Below are 22539 nucleotides of genomic sequence, written 5' to 3' on the forward strand. Positions count from 1 at the left end.
TAAATCAATCGTAAATTCAAGGCTGCTCTTGTCTCCTTCAGTTTCTGATGCGCAAGCTGCTCTTGCTTCTTGGCCATGTTAATTATGTCCAATTGGATAACCACATCATCACTGGTGATTAGTGGATCTTTGGCGATAAGTCTGTTCTCATAAGCCTTCTTACACTCTTCTTTTGCCTACTGCCCTCAATGTCTTCATCTCCACCACATCGTACCACTTGGAATTTTTTTTTAATCTTCACAGAAAAGTTGGCCCAAAAAATCAAGAGAGAGAGAGAGAAAGATTTGAATAAATTTAGCGGATCTTTACTCGTTCTCACTAAGAGACAAAACAAAATTTAAAAGAAAACAAAGACTTACATGAGTTGAACCAACGAAGACGAAGGGTGTTAGAATCCCACATCGGAAGTTTAAAAGGACTAACACTAGTATATAAGGGACTTGGGCCAATCCACTCATTGCCAATTGATTTTAAGTTGGAAGTCTAGGAAACTTAACATGATATCAGAGCCTCGTTTGTTGACCCAATAAGGGTGGCCCAAAAAGGATTTATTATCGGTCCTAAAGTGGGATTTGGTTCGAGATAGGCTGATAAGAGCCATCATCTCGAGGGAGCGTGTTAGAATCCCACAGCGGAAGTTTAAAGGGACTAACACTAGTATATAAAGGACTTGGACCTCTCCACTTATCGCCAATTGGTTTTAAGTTGGAAGCCCATGAAACTTAACATGGTATCAGGGCCTCGTTTGTTGACCCAATAAGGGTGGCCCAAAAAAGGGTTTATTATCGGTCCTAAATTGGGATTCGGTTCGAGATGGGCTGATAAGAGCCATCATCTCGAGGGGGCGTGTTAGAATCCCACATCGGAAGTTTAAAGGGACTAACACTAGTATATAAGGGACTTGGACCTCTCTACTTATCGCTAATTGGTTTTAAGTTAGAAGTCCATGAAAATTAACATGGTATCAGAGCCTCGTTTGTTGACCCAAAAAGGGTGGCCCAAGAAGGGTTTATTACTGGTCCTAAAGTGGGATTCAGTTTAAGATGGGCTGATAAGAGCCATCATCTTGAGGGGGCGTGTTATAATCCCACATCGGAAGTTTAAAGGGACTAACACTAGAATATAAGGGATTTGAGCCAATCCACTCATTGCCAATTGGTTTTAAGTTAGAAGTCCAGGAAACTTAACATGGTATCAGAGCCTCATTTGTTGACCCAATAAGGGTGGCCCAAAAAGGATTTATTATCGGTCCTAAAGTGGAATTCGGTTCGAGATGGACTGATAAGAGTCATCATCTCGAGGGGGTGTGTTAGAATCCCACATCGGAAGTTTAAAGGGACTAACACTAGTATATAAGGGACTTGGGCCTCTCCACTTATTGCCAATTAGTTTTGAGTTGGAAGCCTAGGAAACTTAACATGGTATCAGAGTCTCGTTTGTTGACCCAATAAGGGTGGCCCAAAAATAAGGTTTATTATCGGTCCTAAAGTGGGATTTCGTTCGAGATGGGCTGATAAGAGTGATGGGCTTGCGGGACTAGGGTTGTTTTTTAACAAACCCGTTGGTCCTCCTTAAGTTTTAAATTTATAAAACCCTAGTGTTTGCAAGTGCACAGATGTACGTTGTAGGACTTAGAGTGTCGATCCACATAGAGGGTCTAATCTGCAAGAAACAACAAACTGAGAAGTAAGCAAACTCATGAACCAATAAAAGATTTAGGGTTTTTGGTTAAGATCCTAAACTAAACATAATCTAATATTCACAAGAAATTTAATGCAGGATGAATTGTTAAAAGAACATCTAAAGCATATCAACTCAAACTAAAGACTCTTGAACTCATAGGTGGCGATTTAGACTTCTCCTGTTTACTCTAATCGATGTATGGTGGCATTTCCAATTAGCTTCCGGACGATTTATCTTCATCTGTTTCTAGGAATCTGCATTGAACTAGAATAGACACATGTATGATTAACCAACTGTCGTCACCTTAATGAATTAATCTCTTAGATCTAGCAATTAACTCTCGCTCTCATGCTAAACTTAAGATCATGCATTGAACATTGAATTCGTCTGCTCACATCTTCTCTATAGGTAGCTTTCGACTCCTATAGCAACTATGTTCTTCTGAAGCTAGGTACGGATGATCGATACAACACTCTCGTGGCTCTGATCAATCCTAGGCTCAGAGAATAGGTCATGAATCTACTCTCATGCTTTACGAATAACTTAGAAGTGATGAGATCCAGAATATGGCTACTAATCGATATATATGCTTGTCGATATCTTCAAACAATTTGACTCTCTGGGACTAATCTACATGATGCAATGAATGATGAAAGACATAGAAGAATGCAAAGGAATGAAACAGAAAAGTTAATAAGATAAAAAGGAGGAAGAACAATGGATCTAGGGAAGAATCCCCATCTCCATCACCTAACCCTAGAAAAAAAAATTTTGGTGGCTCAAAATCTCAACAGGAGCACACACGCGTTTAGGGCTGCTAAACAATGTATTTATAGGTCCTAAGGTCTTCCAGGTCTCATTTAGGGCTTCTCCGAAGAGAAATGGCGAAGTGGGCTTTGATGTTGGGCCTCGTGGCTCGTCCTAAGGTCCACCGGGGGTGAGAGTCTTCCAGGACAGGTAAAACATGTGTTTCCCGCGGGTGAGAGTCTTCTGAGACTGGTGAATTGGATCAACTTGTTCTCCATGTATCTTTTGATTGCACCGTTGGATCTTTATGATGTAAAGTGCTATGGAAAGCTGGTTGTCTCCTCTTGATTGTCTCTAAATTTGAGCTGGATCGGACGGTGATAAAGTCTTCATTTGAGGTTTAACTTCTGACGGTCTGACTCTGAGCTAAAAATGTAGATTTCTTCCATTTTGCCATCATATTCCCTAAGTTTCGTGAAAAAAGTCTTGAAACTACAAATACATGGAAATCATAATAAAAGTTCTTAAAACAAAGTAAAACCTTTGAAAAAGCATTTGGAATCAATGGTAAAAAGTGGTTAAAATCAGATGTTATCAAAGAGACATCATCTCGAGGGGGTGTGTTAGAATCCCACATCATAAGTTTAAAGGGACTAACACTAGTATATAAGGGACATGGGCCTCTCAACTTATCGCCAATTGATTTTAAGTTGGAAATCCAGGAAATTTAACAAAGGGTAGAGAGTTACGGCTGGAAAAGCGAACCGCCGATGACGAGCACCAGAGATTTGACGCCGAAGACGACAGAGAAAATTAAGCGAACCGACAAAGACGAGCATTGGAGGTTTGACGCCGGAGACGAGAGAGAAAAGCGAGCATGGACCAACAAGGTAGAAAAGGAAGCCATAGTTAGAGAGTGGAAGAAGAACGCTGGAAACTTGTGAGTAACAAGAAACGCAAGAAATGAAAGATAAGGAAGGTAAAAATTATGAAGAAGATTTCCTTGCAAAAAATTACTAATATAGAAGATGTTGCGTTGTTCGTTTATATAAATTTTTGTATTGACATATTTGCCCTTAATTATTCTATAACTTTTTTTTGTTGATTTTTTTAAACTCTTCAACTTTACATTATTAATCTATTTATTCTAAAACTCTTCGCGTTATAACTAAACCCACCCCCACCCCCACCCCCCTCCAACCAAAAATTATATATCTCATCCGTAAACTACCCAAACTTTTAATTCTAATTAATTTCACATATGTAATCAATTCTATATAATTGCATTTAATTAAGATTAATTACGTGTTTAAAATTGCGTTTACACACCCAACCCTAATGTGTTAGAAAGAAAAAAATCCTCCAAATGGAATTTACTATCTAGTTGTAGTACAAAATTTCAGTTTAGTATCTTTTTGTCACTACAAAAAATCAGTCTACAATCTTTTTGTCACCCACTCTCTCTTACTCAGTTACTCTCTTCATTTGTACATTCATCATCCTACATATTGAGGGTCTTTACACAGTCAATTTGTTTTCGAATAAAGGATATTCATTAATCTCAAATAGAGCTCCTGACATATACGTGTGAATCTCTAAATCACATAGGTGCAATGAAGCTAAGAGGAGATTCCTTAAATGGTAGTTTACAGGCATCTGCCACCATGAAGGTTTAGAGAGTGGAATGGCTAGAATTCTAGTGGTTCAAGTGGATGCTTCTGTGGCTGTAAGTCAAAATTTCAGAAGAATATTGTCAGTTTTTTTGCTTTCCTTTTGTTTTGGAATCTTACTTACTCTTGATTGTATTGATTTTACTCTAATGGTCCGTGGAAATAGCTTCTGCTTACTCGTCACTGTCTCTTGGTAGGGTATATAACGAGAAGCCAAAGGTATGGCCTTCCTCTTTGATACACAAAGCAAACTTGTCATCGGTAATCTGATTTTGTAGGACATTTGAAGCAGCGTAGAGACAAGTTTAAGTATATGTAACAAGGGACACACCACCTTTCAACATGTATTCATTTTCTTGATATGTTAAAACAATAACAGACGGACAAGAAGAAGTAAAGAAATGTTACAGAAAATTTCATATCCGACTGAAATAAATATGTTTGGTTTCAAGAAATAAAGATGTTTGGTTTCATAGAAAAAAAAAGGAAAAAAGAGAGACTTTCAAAGAACAGAGCCAGCAAACTATTGTTATAGAAAAGAGTAAGATTTTTTTTAATTCAAGGAAATTGTTTTAACTTTTTAACCATTGGCAGTTCAAAAAGCAGACTAGGATATATTCTTTTAAGGTTACATGAAGTTGTGAGTTCTCTTGGCTGATGTTAAAGTGTTGGATAGGAGCATGCTGTAGGGCATTACTCCTCCGACAGCAGCAACAGGTGCGATGGCTGATGCAACTTTGCAAACCTCCTCATAGCAAATGTCTTCAAGCATTCGATAGCCATACAGAGCATTTGGATCCTGCAATAGTATAAGAATGTCACATATTTTTGGTGACTTAATCTATTATAACTGCATTACCATAATTTCAAAAACTGTTCTCTTACCTTAACAAAACAACTGCCCAACAGCCTGAGATTATGATATCAGCTTGTCTTGAAATTTCTTCAGGGTTCTTGGTTCTTGAATGGATAATTGTAACAGTTGCATCCTCTCTCTTCCTTTTTTACAATAATAAAATACATTAACCCTAGAATCTCGTCTCATCTCCGGTACAGTTGAGACGAGCCTCAAATATCTTGATGTCAGAAATTGCTTTAATGGGTAATTGTAACAGTTGCATCCTCTCTCTTCCATTTTTACAATAATAAAATACAACAATAAAATATCTCTCAATTTGAGACTCGTTTGAGTTGTCAGAAATTGCTTTTTGAGTTTCTCCTTCTTACATTGAAAACCCGTGCGTTTTCAACTCTCCAAGGGAACAATGAATATTTAGATTTGGTTAAGTGAAATTGCAAACAACTCAAAATTGTTGATGATAAAGGTGTACCACCAATTGTTGAGATGCTTGCAACATTTGTGCTGCGTTAAAATAGAGTAATAACAGCTAATAAATGATATACACAATCGCAATTCAAGCATCTAAAACTCACTCACTCTACAATTCATACAATCAGTGAGGAAAGTTGACTTAATAAAAAAACTACAGCGATGTTTCAATCATTCAAGAAGGTTTCGAAATCGAATGTCAACGGACTGACATAGTCTTCACCTGCCGGTTCAGGCAACGGGCTAACCAGGCCGGTTTGGTTAGAGCCGTCCATAAGCCAGCTCTCAAATTCCGACAGTTTGGTCTGCAAGACGTTTTCATTAGCTCCGGGTGGTTGTTGAACCGTCTGTGCTTGCGCATCCCCACGAGTTTCAGGTAGAGCAAACGGTTGTGCATTTGTCTGAAACTGACAATTCCCACCGACACTTTTGTTCTGGCCTGAATGTCTGGTGTACACATTGCTCTGAGACCCCGTCGTCGTCACCGTCACCGCTGCGTAATAATCAGTAACATTGAGCTGACAATTACGTTGTTGTTGAGTGTTCGTTTCTTGGTTTATCGTCGGTGCCGCAACAGAAGAGCCATGGTGGGTGGATTGTGAAACTTGAGCATTAGTACAGAGACCCACCTTGATGTTGTTACCATTTGTTGCACCATACCGAGTTCCTGAAGAGGCCACTCGAGACCTTAGGTTACCCATATAAGAAGAACTTCTATCCTTTTGGATGATGTTGTTGCGAACACTGTGCACGGGTCGATTCTGCAACACATGATTGGCATTGTGTTGCTTGGTTCTAGACCTGGCTCTGACGTTTGAGAGGCTAGCAACACGAGTAGATGATGAGCAAGCCCGGATCCCAACCTGTTTTCGAGGCAAGACGTTCTGGGATAACCTTATGATATTTTGAGTAGGAGACCGTGAAAACTGGCGGGTCACTGTCGCAGAAGCTGGAAGGAGAGGCGTAGTAGAAGGTTTTGAAGATGGTTGGGTGGGCATAATTCCAGTCCTGAAGTATTCGCGTTGATTCTTCCATATCTTCTCTTTATCATTAGCATGGCAATGATCAATGGTGGAGTCACCGATACACCAGTATGGACATGGAGCACGAATGTCACACACATAACAGTGACACTTGAAAGTGAAACAAAAGGATTAGTATCTCTGTGGCTGGAGGATTAGGGAAAAAACTTTTAGATGCTTACCATGTCGCAGTATTTCTCGTGTGATGTTGAGTTAAATGAGTACTTGGCACAGGAATGTCTGGGATGAGGGAAATCTCTACATGCTATCTACAAAACAAATATTTTGCTTTTGATATTAGGGGAACACTTAGTACACACACAACACACCTGCATACATGGAAAACAGTTCAATGATCATCCATTCCTAAAACAGCTCCCACTCCAGAAATTTTGAAAAACAAAAACTCTGAGAAATAAATTACCAAGCCTGATAGCTAAACAAGAAGAGTTCAATGAGATTCAATACTAAAACAGTTTCCAGAAAAGAAGGGCTTCAAATTCTTCTACACGTGACGTGAAACTAGTCACTTAACAATCCCGATAGCTAAATAAGAACATCGAGACGAACATACAAACAAAACTAAAGCTTACAGAATCTGAAAATTAAGGCATATAAGTTAACGAGCGCTCACAAAATGGAAAAACGAAAGAGAAGCAAGAAATTGAGGTGGATTCGGATTCGATACCTCACCCTTTTGCCCCACTACAAGCACATCATCATCATCATCATCATCATCATCATTCTTCGCTAATTTATCATCGTCTTCTTCGACAGCAGAAGACTTGGCCGTCTTATCGGGATCACCGTCTAAAATCACACAATCGTCGTCTTCTTCCTCAGGAATTGGCTTCCGATACTGCGAATCTATGCCGCCTTTCACCTCAGAAATAACCTCGACTACATCGGTACTGTCCGATTTCTCATCGACGGCTTCCATAACCTGATTTAGCCAATCAAAGTAGCTTATGTCTACCCGTGAGTCGACCTCATCGTCTGAACTAACATCGACAACAACATGATTTCCCGAACCCATCGACGGAATTCCGAACAGGTCACACAAAAAGGATTTTTCGATGTAGAAAACAGGATCAAAAAAGGCATTTACGAAAATTTGATCGAATTAAGAGGATTAGAAAGAGCTTGAATTTCATTCGTAGGTCATGAAAAATGGATACTTTTGAGCATATAGAAATTGCTTAGGGTTTGGAGAACGCAGAAATTGAGTGAGGTAACGCTCGTCAATCTCTCAACAGACGACGATGACGATATACAAATTAACAAAAAGCATGTAAGGGTAAATTGTATGTCATTTTTTCGTGTTTCATGTATTGGGCCAGACCCAACTCGTTTTCTAGACTCCTGGTAAGTCCAGCCCAAACGATGGATGTATTTGAACACATTCCAAAATTCAATCGATTAGCCTTTTCTCCATTATAATGACGAGTTTGATCTTCATGAATAACTAGGTCACTGCAGCAATTATCATACACAATCACTTTTTTTTTTGTCATCTGAATTTTCATTAAAATAACATACAACGCACAAATAAGCACAATCACTAAAACAACCAAAAAATATAATTGGGTTTACTTTATTTCTTAAAAAAAAAAAAGACAACAGCAAACAAGTTTTCTTTTTCCTTCGAAGATAACAAAGATGTTTTTTTTAAAAGAAAAATGATGAAATATTTGTGGAAGAAAAAGATACACAATTCCCAAAGACCCAAAGTGGTGGGCAAAGAGCATGTGCGACCTCGGGCCTCGTTCACGGTTTAAATGCATCACCTTCCGCATATCCGCGTTCACTGCACGTTCTACCAAAATTCAACATTTGCATAATTTTTGATTTGTGCATGAAGATAGAAACACAAAATTAAAAGGTTACTCTTAGATGTTTTGTCATTTTTCCAAATATCTGTTTGATTTTGGTTATCACTTTTCAACCTTAAAAATGTTATAATTGTGTCAGATTAATTTATCATTGGATATTTTAAAGATCTCTATGGTTAAAGCTAAATAACAAATCATGATAATGAGATCATACCAAAAAACAAATTCATGATATTGAGTTATCCAGATTTACACCGTATATTCATTTTAAACAAGGTATCATCATTAGTTTATTGCATTTAAAAGTTTATAAAAGAAAAAGAAAAAACATAAGGTCGACTAAAACTATCAGTATTAAATAAATGAATGGTGCTCATACTCATAGCTGTTTCAACTTTCATGACGATATTTCTTTATTCAAGTCAAACGGATCACGTAACAGTCAAATACTCAAATCCAACGGCTGAGATCGAAGGAAGAATGTAGCGCGTGAGAGAGACATTCAAACCAACATACATACAATCTTTCAACCGTTTGGTTCGGTAAAGCGCCATCGCACGTTCAAAGTCAATTAAACGTTTACAAGCTAGCACCTCTAACTCTTTAGTTTTTCATTTATTGGTAAGCAAATTCTAATTCTTTTAGTTTTGTCCAAAAATTGACGGTTAGTAATATTGACGATTGACCCTTTTTCTACGGGTAAATGTTGTCCAAATGTTATAAAATATAGGGATATTATTGTTAATAGCTACTACATCAAGTTCGGAATTACTTCTGTCTATTACTCTATTAGACTATTACCATTATATAGTCGACATTTATGTTCGTATTTAGTAGGTATAAGATTCACTAGTATATTATTCTGACAATAGGCTAGAATTTTTTCACTCGTGATTAGATATCGTTGACCATCCATATATAGTAGTATATCTCTTATCTTTGTATATACGACTGTGTAAAATGTTAGTAGATTTTCATTCATACATATAATTTATTTCTTTATTATTTTTCTGCCATAAATTCACAATCCAAAGTGTTTCTCATATGATTTGATAGACCTACAATGAATTATGAAAATCTATCAAAATGTTTGTATAAGTATGGAAAAGAATTTAGAATGACATAAATTTTGATGAATACATATTTTTACAGAAAGAAAATTTAAAAAGTTTTTTCTTTGGTTATTAGGTTGTAAATATTTCCAGATTTTCACTAATATTATTAAAAGACTTTTCTATATTAAAAACAGGTCTATCTAAAGGTATTCAATATTCAAGAGTACTTGTATATGGAGCTAATAGTAACAAAATTGTACCAACCAGTTTAATTTGAAATTACTTTATCAAAATATGTCTTTATCTTTAATATGTTTAAGTAGCTAATATTGGTTAAAAATGATTTAAATGGTTAGATAAGAGTACTTAATTGAATATTTTTTTAGTAATATCACCAAGCAACATGGGAGAGAAGTAAATGGTAACGTATTATTTTGTCCAAACGAACAAAATATGATCTCGAACATTTTTCATGATTTTATCCATTTCATTAACTGTCATGAGAGGAATGATTTTTATCCATTTCATATACTGTGCATTTTATTATATCTACTGTTCTATATAATTTTTTCATGCGATAGATATTATTTTATTCATCTAAATATATTTATAACTTTTTAAGTTTTTTTTTTATGAAAAACATGTTATATTTTTACCCAAATTTTTAGTGGTATTTTTTTTTTTGCTATTTCCTAATAACAATTCTAACGGATTGTAAATTACCTAGATACTTCCTTTTTTGTGTATTTACCTAGATACTTCTTCATTTCTTGCTATCTACCTAGTTAAAGTTTTGTTAGTTTTATTATGTTTTAAGTAAATAAATCAAGTCTCTACTCTCTAGTCTAACAACAACAGAAACAAATAAAGCTAGCAAAAAAAAAGAAACAAATAAAGTTAGATAAAACAAGTCAAATTTCCTTAAAAATTGATTTTGGGTGTTTGCTCATAACATGAAGGCCACGTTTATAGTACAAGTACTAAAAGGAATAAAGAAAAACGTGAGGGGGTAAAAGGAAAATAAAGCTAACAAAAGATATTTGCACCTGAGCTGTTCTTCTCCTGGTCTCAAGTATAACCTCCCCTTTTACGTAAAATTCTATTTTTAGTAGAAACTTTATTCACCTGTGTTTTTGGCCCCTACAGACAAAAGAAAAAAAAAAACGAAAAGGGCAACAAAAAAAAGAAGAAGATTCAATTCCTTGTTTGTCAATAATCATCTCTCTCCCTAATCCTCAAGCCGCGCATTCATCTCGTTCCCTCCATAATCCAAGCTTCCGTTACAAGATTGATTTTTATTTATCTTTTGGATTTTCATCTTTGAAAAAAAAAAAAAAATCCCCAGGAGCACTGATTTTGCTGGAGGATTTGGAGGTATCTCGTTCTTCAATTCATGTCTCTAAATTTCACTATTGTTGACTTGTTGTGATCATTTTTTTTTATTCGAGTTTTTCTAGCTTTTCGATTCGCATAGCTGGGGTTAGCTTGAACCTTGGAATACATACATAGAACGAACTCCTTTTGTTTTAATTTCTCATGATTTCAACTAGATTCGAAAATTAGGGTTTCGTTTTGGTTGTTTCGATGAGGAAGAAAGCTTCCGAGCAATAGGCTATGAGATGGTTAGATTCTTCAAGGTGTTTTTTTTTTTTTGGTTTTAAGGAATTGCAATTTGGTTCCGACAAGGTTGTATAAATTACTTATGTTGTTGATGTTATGATTTTTCTTATGTTTTTTAGCAGAAATTTAGGCTATACTGGTTATTGATGCTGTTGAAGGGGGAAGTGTTGCACGAAGCCTGGTATTAAAACGGATATGCAGGGAGACGTGTTGGCAATTCATCGGGGAGATCGAAACAGAGATGATATTTTAAGATATCCGAAGAAGACAGATGATTGTGGAAGCGAGCCCTTCAGGGATGGAGATGAGGATGAATGGAGAGCATCGAGTAGAGATGAGCAGAATACGTTGGACATGATTCAGAGAGGTAGGTCGTTGGAGAGAGATGAAGAAGGAGAGCAAGTGATTACACCTAGGAAAAATGATAGCTGTTCACCGCGTGTAGACGCATTGGAAGATAAACGTGACACTTTGAAAGCTAGCAGTGAAAAAGAAGATGGGTGGTGTTCATCTGAGAGCGTTAAGAAAGAAGACGAACAAGCTTTGTTGGAGAGAGATGTAAAGGTAGTAGGCTCAGGTTCACCGGAGAGGGAGGGCATGAAAGACGCCTCAAATGTTCTTACTAGAGATATGGATATACAAGTGTCAAATGGTCTAGCTAAAGCAGATGAAATCCGTCATCTGAAGCTGGGTGGAACCGAAGAAGCTACAGGAACATGTAATAGATGTGAAGATAGGGATGAGAACAGTGTGTTTGGAAAGGACGGCGAAGATAATCCGAGTTTGATGCCGAGGGAAAAAGATGATGAACCTCAGAGTCTAACATGTGAGACACAAGTTGCTGACACAACTGTTAGAAAGATGGAAATGAGAGAAGTTACAGGAGAGCAAGACTCCCCCTCTTGTACTCCGGATGGAGTTAAAGTAGCTGGAGAGACATTTCAAAACGTTTACTTCAATGGACCAGTCTTACCACAGTCACCATCACTTGGACATAGGCGCACCCAAAGTGAGATTGGGACTCCAGGACACAGGCGCACAAACAGTTTCCAGAGATTGAAAACACAGATGCAGAAAGCTTGGCGTGGGGTTAGCAATCTACGAGAGGATAACCGGCCCACGTTCAATCCTGAGGTCTTAGCTAACCAAAAAAGGCAGTGGTACCAGCTCCACTCTTCAAAAGCTCTGGTATTCAGTCTTTCTAGTGTGTCCTATCAAACCTTCGAAACAAACTTTTGGCTAAAAAACGTCTGATCTGGCATAGCACATTAGCTGACTAATGTTTTTCACTTGATAAACACTCTAGGATCAAACAAAATCGAAGGAGCCAACCTCACTATTTGAACATTTTATCATTGTGGGGCTTCATCCGGAAACGGATTTGAAGCCAGTGGAGGAGGCATTTCGTAGAAGGAAGAAGTGGGAGATGGAAATGTCAAGGTATGAAGTGGCAGACTACAGAATACTCCGTCACCGTGGGCCTCAATTTCCAATATTGGAACCACAGGTTCGTGCTACGTTGGTTTTTTCTTTGTGTTGCCATAGTTTGGGCATGCTTAGAGATTAACATGAGACACATATTCTGTTTTTTATTCATCATTTTTGTTTTGTCTACTTTGTTTGCCATTCTCTTATTTATTGTTTGATTTGTTCTCGCTTGCCGCTTCCATTATCAATATGCGTCTGTTCTACTTCATGGCAGATTTAGTTGGATTCTTTCTTCATTTAATCAACTTTCATTCCATTCACAGATACTTTTTAAATATCCTCCTGGGAAGAAGGTGGCAATGCGTCCAAAGGATCTAGCAACTTTCTGCTTTCCTGGTGGTGTCAAGGTGTGATATGCATCGTCTGTTTCTCTTTATAAATTTTTGATTACCCGTCAATATGCATTGGTATATTATTAGTTATGAGCCATCTCGGTTAGTTACAGCATTTACCTAGAATTGGTTCATACTGCTGGTAAAAATATACGTCACAATTTATTGTTGGGTTATTCTGTGATATCAGCCACTAAGCTTGTTAAAATGTGAATTTTCTTAACAGGCACGACTCTTGGAGAGGACCCCATCTCTCAGTGATCTAAACGAGCTTGTGTATGGACAGGTCCGAAAATGCTTCTGAATAAAATACCTGTCTGAGCTTCTGTAGTTCATCTATGTGACTTAGAATATAGGTTTCATATCATGATACTTCTGAGTTTACTGCAGGAACATTTAGGCACAGATGATTCATCATTCATATTTTCGTTCAAGGTAATCTATATTTTCTTTATGCCAGACATCGACTAGCCATGTAAACACTTGCATGAGGCTCGCGAAATTCTCCTTTTCAGGTAGCAGATGATGCGACATTGTATGGTGTTTGCTTACACGTCTCGGAGATAGTTCAGAGACCCCCTGGTGTGTTAAGCACTGCGTCACCCTTGCATTCATCTGGAGGAGGCAGTCGTTTTTTGGTTTCTGCACCTCGATGCTATTGCTTGCTGACCAGAGTCCCTTTTTTTGAGCTACACTTTGAAATGTTAAACAGGTACAAAAGATGCCCCTACTGTTAGTAGTGGTTTTTCCTTGCATTAATTAAAGACCAAAAAACTTGAACTGGTGGTGGTTTACTTGTTGATGCAGTATGATTGCACAGGAGCGTCTAAAACGGATAACCGAATTTGTTAGTGAGATGTCTCTTGCTGCTGCATGCCATAGCCCATCAATTTCTAGAATGAATGGCTGTGTTTCTTCACCTCGTAGCAACCCTGATGATTGGATGGCTTCTGCAATCCCTGTAGATGGAGTCATGGCACTCACGGCCGCTGCTGCAGGATTGATATCTGATAGTGACATTGCAAAGTTTTCAGAACCACAATCTCCAGATAGTGTTGTCACCAGTGATGCCTCAGATGTAAGTCAAATCAAAGAAATAGAAAGAGATGGGAGGAAAGTTTTCCATTGTTACGATGATAATTCTACTGAAGTATTTGAGAACCACTTGGATACCCCCGAACGAGCGTCCCAAAGCTATGAGAATGGCCACGCTTCTCCAGAAGTTACATGTGCTGATCCTAGGACCCAACCGATAGAGCGTATTGAAAGCTGTGATTCTGTGTTTAGGTAAGTTAACAATTTTATCTTACAAAGATTGATCTAACCACTTCTTACCTCCCGAAATTTAATCAAGTCATCCAGTTGTCTTTTTGTCAATTGACGTTATGATTCAGTTCTCTACATTCAGATTTACCCTTTTATATATGGCAGTTCAGCTAGAAGCGTGTTGTCTGATGAAGTTGATGATTTATCAAATAGCGAAAATGATTTTGGAGATGATCTAATACTGGAATGGGCTAGAGTAAGGAAATTACCAGTTGCTTTACCAATTTGTCACTCTATTATCTCTTGTTCATTGTTCTCATGTACTGTGATATGGTATCTTCTTCATAGGAACACAATAATGATTCGTTACAACTAATTTGCGGCTACCACTCGTTGGCAATTCCCTCCCATGGAAGTGCGGTAGTTTTCCAACCGCTGGAACATTTACAATCCATCGAGTATACCCGTCCCCCTGTTTCAGCTCTAGGATTGTCAGAAGAATATATCTGCTCTTCTGATTCTTCCGGGGTATAATTTTTATCCTTTTGTTGTCTCGTCTCTAAATTTATAATCTCATCTCAACCACTTTTCTTCTTCTTCTTCTTTCCCAAAGATAAATGCAAGGTTGGCAGCTGCAGAGGAGGCCATGGGTCTCTCAATGTGGACAACGGCAACAGTTTGCCGGATTCTCTCTCTTGAAACTGTACGGCCTCTTCTCAGCATTCTTTCTTTCCTACTATTTTGCGTTGGATGCAACGACCATCTCTTCTTTATGCTTTGAGTTGGTGATTTCATAGGTAACAAATATCTGAAGTAACAAAAGTATTTTTTTTTTTTTCCTTCCAGATTATGTCACTACTTGCTGGAGTATTATTAGAGAAGCAAATTGTGATAATCTGCCCAAATCTGGTTAGTTAAATCTGCCCTCTTATCGTTATTCATCTCCAGTCCCTTGGGGAGATTTAAATGGAAATGATCACTTGAACTAACCGACAACTATTGTAGGGTGTTTTGTCAGCAATAGTACTGTCTCTTGTCCCAATGATTCGGCCGTTTCAGTGGCAGAGTTTATTGCTTCCAGTAAGTAATGACATCACTAGAAAACAATCCACCAATCAGACAATAGTTTCCTTGTCCTAACTTCTCTCTGTTGTCTTCAGGTTCTGCCGGGGAGGATGTTTGACTTCCTGGAGGCACCGGTTCCCTTCCTTGTAAGTTTTATTTTGCATATGAATTAATAGTCGTGCCGTGTCTTTACTATCTATATGATTACTTATTCCCGAGGAGATGAATGTTCATCAGTCTATAGGAAACCACCAAAATCCCAAATTTAGTGGATGTTGGAACGTAAATCATGAACTCTTATATGTTTTTTGTTGCTCACACGGTCTGCGTTTGCGCCACCTGGCAGGTCGGTATACACAGTAAACCTACTGATTGGAAGGTCAAGACGTCGAATCTTATTCTAGTTAACATTCTCAACAATCAGGTTTGGTGGCTTTATCATGGAAGTCTCTTACTCTTTCTTTCTGTCAACTATACAAAACCGATAACTCAAGGCATGTGAACGCGTACTCTATTTCTTCAGGTGAAAATATGTAACATGCCAGCATTGCCTCAGCGTAGAGAACTTATGGCTCAGTTGGCTCCAATCCATGAAACGCTGGCTCATCATAGCTCGACCGCTAGAAGACACCCAGTTTATAAATGCAATGAAGTACAAGTAAGTAGCTACCAATGCACGTACGAAAACTAAAGTTACTAGAATTCTAATTTCATATGGCCGAATGTTCTCAGGCAGAAGCTGCGAGTAGATTCTTGAGAGTAATGAGAGATTATATGGAGTCTCTTTGCTCAGATTTACACTCTCACACCATAACAAGTGTTCAATCCAATAGCGACAGGGTACTTACTCCACAAAGCGTAACAAGAAGTACTTTCTCTAAATCTATCAATCTCTCACTGTCTAAAATCTTTATTTCTCAGGTGTCATTACTACTAAAGGACAGTTTTATCGATTCATTTCCTGGTAGAGACCGGCCCTTCATTAAGGTACAAAATCCTAGTCCGATCTTGGCTTCAGTTTCCGGTATTCTCATTGGAATCCAGGGCTTACATGTTTATTTTGGTTGTTCTGGGTTTTGTAGTTATTTGTAGACACACAACTGTTTAGCGTTCTATCAGACTCACGGCTCTCGAGCTTTGAGAACGGGCGTCTCTAAAGCTCATTTTGTCATCAACTTATACAATACAAACTGAAGAAACCAACCAAAGTCAAATCATATGAAGAAAAACAAACAAACAAAAATGGGGAAAGCAAAAGAGTGTAACTTTACTAGCCCTTATACGCAGAGAAGACTTTACAGGTGATGAATACAAATGTTTTAACTCAGATTTTATTGCAGTGGAGAAATTAAGAAAACAAAATTATCACCGCTTAATAGACAAACTTGTTGATTGTCCTTGTAAATTAATCACCGCTTAATAGAGAAGCTTTTGTTTGTTAAGATTGTATAGAACACTTGAAAACCCTATTTGCTTAATTCAAGTGCTTGATTTGATTTTTCACAATAATTCTCTCACAGGAGAACATATTTATGATCTCTTATTTCGGTTGATAGGCCAGTTCTATTTTGTATATGGATGCTGAGTTTAGACTCCCGTGTAGTTATCTTCTAAAATTAATTTTTTACATGATTACATCTTATATGCTATACAATTTTGTTCGTTTTGAAAGAAAATTGTGTATTGCTAATTTCTTTTTTCTTTTTTTAGCATCAATAACTTTTGCCCCAAATCAAATCAATTTAATACGCGATTCCGTCATTCTTACGTCAATAACCTGCAATTTAGCAAATTCTGTTAAAAATGAGCAGAATGTCAGAATGTCAGAATGCAATTCCGGGATTAAAAAACAATTCGTTCTCTTACTCTCTCTAATGTGCCATGATATGATCTATTATATTATACATAATACAAGAAAACGGTATGGATTTTCCTTTGAGGCGAGCTCGGGAACCGAATCCTGAGGTGAAGTACTTTTGGAAACACTAATTATTTTTTGACGTCATTATCTTCTTCTTCTTCATCGTCAGATTTAGCAAAGATGGTCTTGGGCTGGGTCTGCGAGTAAGCAGGTGCAATAAACTTAGGATCCTTAACAGCAACTTCTGCGTATTTCAATATTGCTTCTCTTGGATCTTCCTCCATCCAAGTCTCTTTTATCATCCCACCTTGCTGCAAAACACACAACAACGACAAAATGTCAATACATTACAGAATCACAGATAACTCGAGTGTCCAAGAACTCGAAGAAGATACCGCAGCGCCTTACCTTGAGAAGATACTGTGTTAATAAGCCGCTACCAGTTGTACCAACTCTTCCACCGTGACCAGGACCTGTCATGGGAAGCTCAGGTTTATGGGCTTTAGCAGGATCCTTCAATGTTTTCTCTCTTTGTCGTTTACGGCTTGGTGGGTCTCTGAACAGTGGTAATGCATGAGGATTGTGTATTACTGGTTCTGGTTGGTAATCGTCCACAGATTTCTTCCTTGGTGCACGTGCAACACAGACGCATGCACCTCTCTCGCTCTGAGTTGGATCGTAAAGAATGTGAGTTCCTCCTTGGCTTTTGTCTCCCGATGTTGCAAATATCTAGTACAAACAATAGAAACCTCTTAGTGTGAATTCCAAGATAAAATCTTTAGAGGAACGGAACACTGCCTTTGTTGTTGTTGTTGTTGTTGTTGTTGTTGCTTACCTGATTCAACCTCGGGTGCCAAGCGCATTGCACCACGCTGCAAGTTGGAGATATGCCGACTTTTTGAACAATCTCGAGTTTGGTGCGGTCGTAGAAGCAGAGCAAGCCTCCCGTTTTACTGTCTTTCTCAACGGATGTTCCAGTCAGGATGATTTGTTCATCTGGACTAAAGGCAACGTTTGTTTGCGCATAATTATTAGGAAGACCCTCGAATGCCTTTAGAGCTTCTTTCATCTGCCGCAAGTCCCAGACCTGATCAAGATTCAAGAAAAGTGTTCAGTTTTAAACTGCTGACCAAACTGGAATAAAAAACAGCATGATGATTCAAGGTTTTACCTTTAGAGAACCATCAAAACTTCTTGACACCAGAATTCTCCCATCGCTAGAGAACTTAACAGAAGTTATATCATCAGTGTGGGCTTTCCCAACGTATACATCGGGTCGGCTTCCCCAGCCGGGCTTGAGACTCCAAATCTGGATCGATAATCAACAAAGATATAAGAATAATTCATCTACGGAAAGAGAAAAGTATGACCATTCATCCATACCAGATTACTATCATATTCTTAGCTTGTTCGACTAGACAAAACATATAGTTTCTGTAACAGAGTCTATATCAGAGGATCAGAGCAAGCCATTGGACATGATTTCCATTACCTGTATAGATCCATCTCCAATGCCACCAGCGATACGCTTTCCTTCACGATCCCAAGCACAGGTTGTAACTGGAATCCTCCCCGGTCTAGCAAGCTTCGGTTTAATAACCTGTCCAAGAAACAGTGAAATGATGTCACTTGCATGCTATAATCAAACAAAGATCTTAGTCCTTATACGTTAGCATAGACAGGATAAAACGTACCTGCGTTTGGCTTAGGAAGTTATTAACATCCCATATACGCAAAGACCCGTCTTCTGAAGAAGTCAGAATCGTTTCCTTAGTCCTCGGATGCCATTCTCCGCAAGTCAACCCGCAAATATGGCCCTTAGTGTTCTTCAGATCACGGATGTACATATCCCCTTTCATGAACTCACCAAGTGTGAGACCATCACGATCATAAATCTGAAATTCAGAAAGAAGAAACGAATGTGAGCAATTCAAAAAGATGATAGAGAATTGTAGAAGAGGAGCGTTTTTCATGAGACGTACCTTAGCTTGTGCGGAGCCAGTGACGCATAGAAATTGACCAGAAGTGGGACTCCAGCTCAAGCTGCGAACTTGGTGACCTTCACATGGTTCGAACTGCCTAAAAGACTGAAGCCTTGAATTCATCCCTTGAAAATCGTACATACGAACAGTGTAGTCATAGCTTCCCGAGAGAACTCTAGCTCCGGCACTATCAACAGCGAGAGATGAAACAATCTGTTCCAAGAAACATTCCACTTTCGAATTCAGAACTCCATAAAGAAAAGCACTTTAAACCCAGAATTACTGTGAATTTTAGACTGTTTCGTATACCTTCGTATGTCCTTTTAGCTGGATCTCGTTGCTCAATGGGATTTTGTACCGATTCTCCTCGTTGTCATAAACACCGTCGTCATCGGAATCTTCATCGGAATCTACAATAGCAGTCGGAGGCGGTGGCGGAGGACCGATCATATCCTCTTCATCATCAGAATCATTACCAATGCCGGATCCCTTTGCCGGCGGCGGTGGTGGCCCTATCATACCTCCGTCATCCTCTTCATCCTCTTGCGTCGGTTTAGCCGGAGGCGGAGGTGGCCCCATCATACCTCCTACGGCTACATCATCTTCGGAGGGAGCTTGGCTGGAGTTATTAGGGTTACGATTCGGACCGCGAACACTTCGGAGCCAGGATGCAGAAGAGGAAGATAGAGACGGGAATCCGGATTCAGATTTACCGGAAGAAGGCTTCTTGCTGACGACATCCGACGAAACTCCGGCGTCTGTACCTGCATCGGTGCGGCGAGTTGCGCTGTGGAGGGCCTCGATTGGCGCCGAAGCTTTCGATGTCTTACCAAACGAAATAGGAAAATGAGCTCGCAGACCTTCCAATTCATCCTCCATTGCTTACGTCTTCTTCTTCTCAGAATTTTGATTTGGAATTCGTCTTTATATAACGGCCGGTGACCTCGCCGCCATGGAAATTCTCGTTGCTCTACCGGCGAATAAAGATGGTGGCGGTTAAGTCCATAGACACAACCATATTGGGCCTAAACGTATAAGGCATATTCTTTAATTATGAATTAGACCTCAACCAGACGGCCCAATTAAACCCATTTTACCCCATTTTACGATGCCGGTTTTCCCGGTTCACATGGAAACCCTATGTGGTTAAATCAATGCGTACAAACTAAAGTTTTTTTTTCTTCTTCTAGTTTTTTTTTTTTTTTTTTTCGAAAATGTTAAGATTTCATACCAGATTTTAGGATTTATACAGAGTTGTGGCAAGCCACTTATTAGAAGAAATACAGGATGGAAGAAGAGAGATTACATATTAGCTAATAGGACCAAGATGCTGAAAGTAAAGCTCGAGCAACGATTGAGAAGAGAGGCTCCTGGCTGGATAGGAGAAGAGCCAATCCCTTATCAAACTGTCAACACGGACACGAAGAACGGTAACCGAAGACTTCGAGGCGGTAAACACGTGGGCATTACGCTCCTTCCACAAAGCGTATAAGATGCACTGAAACATCAACTTGGCGAGGACTTGGAGAGGGCGAGAGGTAGTTGAGTTCCTGCTAACAATCCATGGTGCCACAGCTTGGAGAGACAGTGGGGGGTTAGACCAGATAGAACCTGCAAACCGAGTCCAGAGATCTGAAGAGACTGGACATCGAAAAAATAGATGCTCATATTCCAGGTCTGCATTGCAGAGAGAGCAAACAGCTTGAATCGACATTCCCCATCTCAAGAGACGATCTCTAGTGGGTAAGCGCCCAAGCATAGCAAGCCATGCTATGAAGGAGCAGCGAGGAATCTCCTCTTTAAACCAGACAAACTTATGCCACAAAACAGTCGGAGATGAGTGTCGAATATGATCCCAAGTGACCTTAGAGGAAAATGAAGGTCCAAACGACCCCCAGCATTACGCCAAAGGTAGTAATCATCGCCCATGGAACTGGATGGGGGAGTGATGGTACTGAGGACAATATGAAGAGTCTCAGAGAGGTCAGAACGAGCCGCCGGCTAGGCTTCACCCAAAGCATTTTCTTAAACGTGACACTTGTTATAATATAAAAAAAATCAAAAATCATAATTTTATATTAATGCATTTATAACCTAGTGGTTTATGTGATTACATTCTCTATATCGTCACCATTCAAACCCAAATAATACATAATACATGCATGTATTTTGTTGACCAAAATTATAGAAATTTCTGAAAGAAAAATTTCAATTTTTCCTACAAAATCGTTCACTAAAAAATAACAGATCTCAAGTCCCAAATTCTACAGATTAATAGAGGCAAGTTTATAAAAAAAATCTTCAACATGGTACAAATGGAACCGTTCATCGTGATTATGAGATCTTTGTGGAATGGGTAGCATTATCCGTTGTAAAATTATTTTTGTAATAGTTCTCTTAATTAATTTGTTCAATGTTAAAAAAAAAAAGAGTAACAGATTTCCTAACTAATTCTTTCTTTATACAAATGACAGCCAAATCTTGCAACTTCTTTTGTGATATTTTTCTTTCTTTATAAAAATGACAGCCAAATCTTGCAACCTCTTTTGTGATATTTAATATCAATAGTGTCATGCACTTCTTAAAACAAATATGAATTATCCCAAACAGTACCTAGTATTTAGTTAAAATACACAGTTTAATTTTTAACATTTTCCTTCTCTGGTTCGATTTTCTACTCTGTTTCTAGACATTTTCACGTTAATTAATTCAATCACAAAATGCAGATTTAAAAAAATAAAATTAACTTTGAAAAATAAAATGTGACCCAATAATTTTTACTTAATTTGTGGTCTTAGGGAAATGCCTTTTCAACAATACCTCAAGCAAAGCACAGCTTTGACTAAGAAAAGAAGAAAATTTACAAAATGTAAACTACCAATAATAAATGTAATGGAAAAAGTGTTCATATTGGTTCATCTCATGAGGGCGAAAAAGCGAATGAAAAAACAAAAATCGATAGTTTCATCAATGTGGTGTTTTTCAAAAAATATTCTATCGCTAAAATCAATATTTTTGACGAAAACTATCGATAATTAATTTTGACCATATGATAAAAATCAGGCTGTAGAAAAGTAGTTTGCGGTTTATTATGTCGTTTTTTGAGCAAGATAGTGGTGAAATCAATGAGAATTTTTTTTTCGTAATTCATGGTAAATCTCAAACTTACGGAAAGGCTCAAGGCTCAGACTAATCATTGGGAAGGTACAGTCTATGGATATACCTTTTCTCTGGATATTCAAATGAGTCTGAAAGCAAAAATCCATATCTATGTAATATAGTTGTGCATATCAGATAGATCCAACTTGAAATGGTGTCCCAAATCCGTCTCCTTACCATTTGACTACAAGACCTTGAACGAATATGTAAAAGAAGAAGACAAAATGCCTATTTGTATGGGGAATGATGGTTATTTTTTCTCTCTTATTGACCAAGTCAAGATCGTATACTAGATCAAGAGCCGGTTGCAACTGTTCAGAAAGCTGAGTATAGGATCCACCTTAATTAGTTTACTATGCGACGTATACGTATGCCAACTGTTCTATTGTAAATCTCGAGGATCAAGGGTTTATATCATGGCAGTTTT

The 22539-nt window shown here is 38.2% G+C and overlaps 3 protein-coding genes across 5 annotated transcripts; 1 reads left to right on the plus strand and 2 right to left on the minus strand.

Moving 5' to 3' along the window:
- Nucleotides 1-5476: 5476 nt before the first annotated feature.
- On the minus strand, nt 5477-7697 carry LOC18025552. Of its 2 annotated transcripts, none has more exons than XM_006408884.2 (3): nt 7146-7697; nt 6635-6717; nt 5477-6563 (listed from the first exon to the last, which is right to left on the minus strand). In XM_006408884.2, exons 1-3 carry the CDS (start codon nt 7486-7488, stop codon nt 5598-5600), a joined length of 1392 nt encoding a protein of 463 aa, XP_006408947.1. In that variant the 5' UTR covers nt 7489-7697; the 3' UTR covers nt 5477-5597. The 2 variants fall into 2 exon arrangements, with proteins under 2 accessions (XP_006408947.1, XP_006408948.1); XM_006408885.2 differs by having other exon boundaries at nt 6635-6721; nt 7141-7697.
- Nucleotides 7698-10476: 2779 nt separating this feature from the next.
- LOC18025553 lies at nt 10477-16611 on the plus strand. Of its 2 annotated transcripts, none has more exons than XM_006408886.2 (19): nt 10477-10713; nt 11082-12147; nt 12266-12466; nt 12711-12794; nt 13006-13065; nt 13170-13214; nt 13295-13491; nt 13587-14066; nt 14211-14301; nt 14394-14573; nt 14659-14748; nt 14892-14954; nt 15051-15125; nt 15206-15256; nt 15457-15534; nt 15634-15768; nt 15843-15950; nt 16032-16097; nt 16193-16611. In XM_006408886.2, the coding sequence occupies exons 2-19, from the start codon at nt 11155-11157 to the stop codon at nt 16265-16267; spliced, it is 3072 nt and encodes a 1023-aa protein (XP_006408949.1). In that variant the 5' UTR covers nt 10477-10713; nt 11082-11154; the 3' UTR covers nt 16268-16611. The 2 variants fall into 2 exon arrangements, with proteins under 2 accessions (XP_006408949.1, XP_024015986.1); XM_024160218.1 differs by having other exon boundaries at nt 10492-10713; nt 11079-12147; nt 16193-16445.
- A 314-nt stretch (nt 16612-16925) lies between these two features.
- On the minus strand, nt 16926-19912 carry LOC18025554 (WD repeat-containing protein 70). Its single transcript, XM_006408887.2, has 8 exons — nt 19263-19912; nt 18954-19166; nt 18666-18866; nt 18464-18571; nt 18143-18280; nt 17807-18058; nt 17380-17700; nt 16926-17282 (listed from the first exon to the last, which is right to left on the minus strand). Exons 1-8 carry the CDS (start codon nt 19830-19832, stop codon nt 17100-17102), a joined length of 1986 nt encoding a protein of 661 aa, XP_006408950.1. The 5' UTR covers nt 19833-19912; the 3' UTR covers nt 16926-17099.
- Nucleotides 19913-22539: the final 2627 nt, after the last annotated feature.

This window comes from Eutrema salsugineum, unplaced genomic scaffold, assembly GCF_000478725.1.
Source record: "Eutrema salsugineum unplaced genomic scaffold, Eutsalg1_0 scaffold_12, whole genome shotgun sequence".
NCBI classification, from domain to species: Eukaryota; Viridiplantae; Streptophyta; class Magnoliopsida; order Brassicales; family Brassicaceae; genus Eutrema; species Eutrema salsugineum.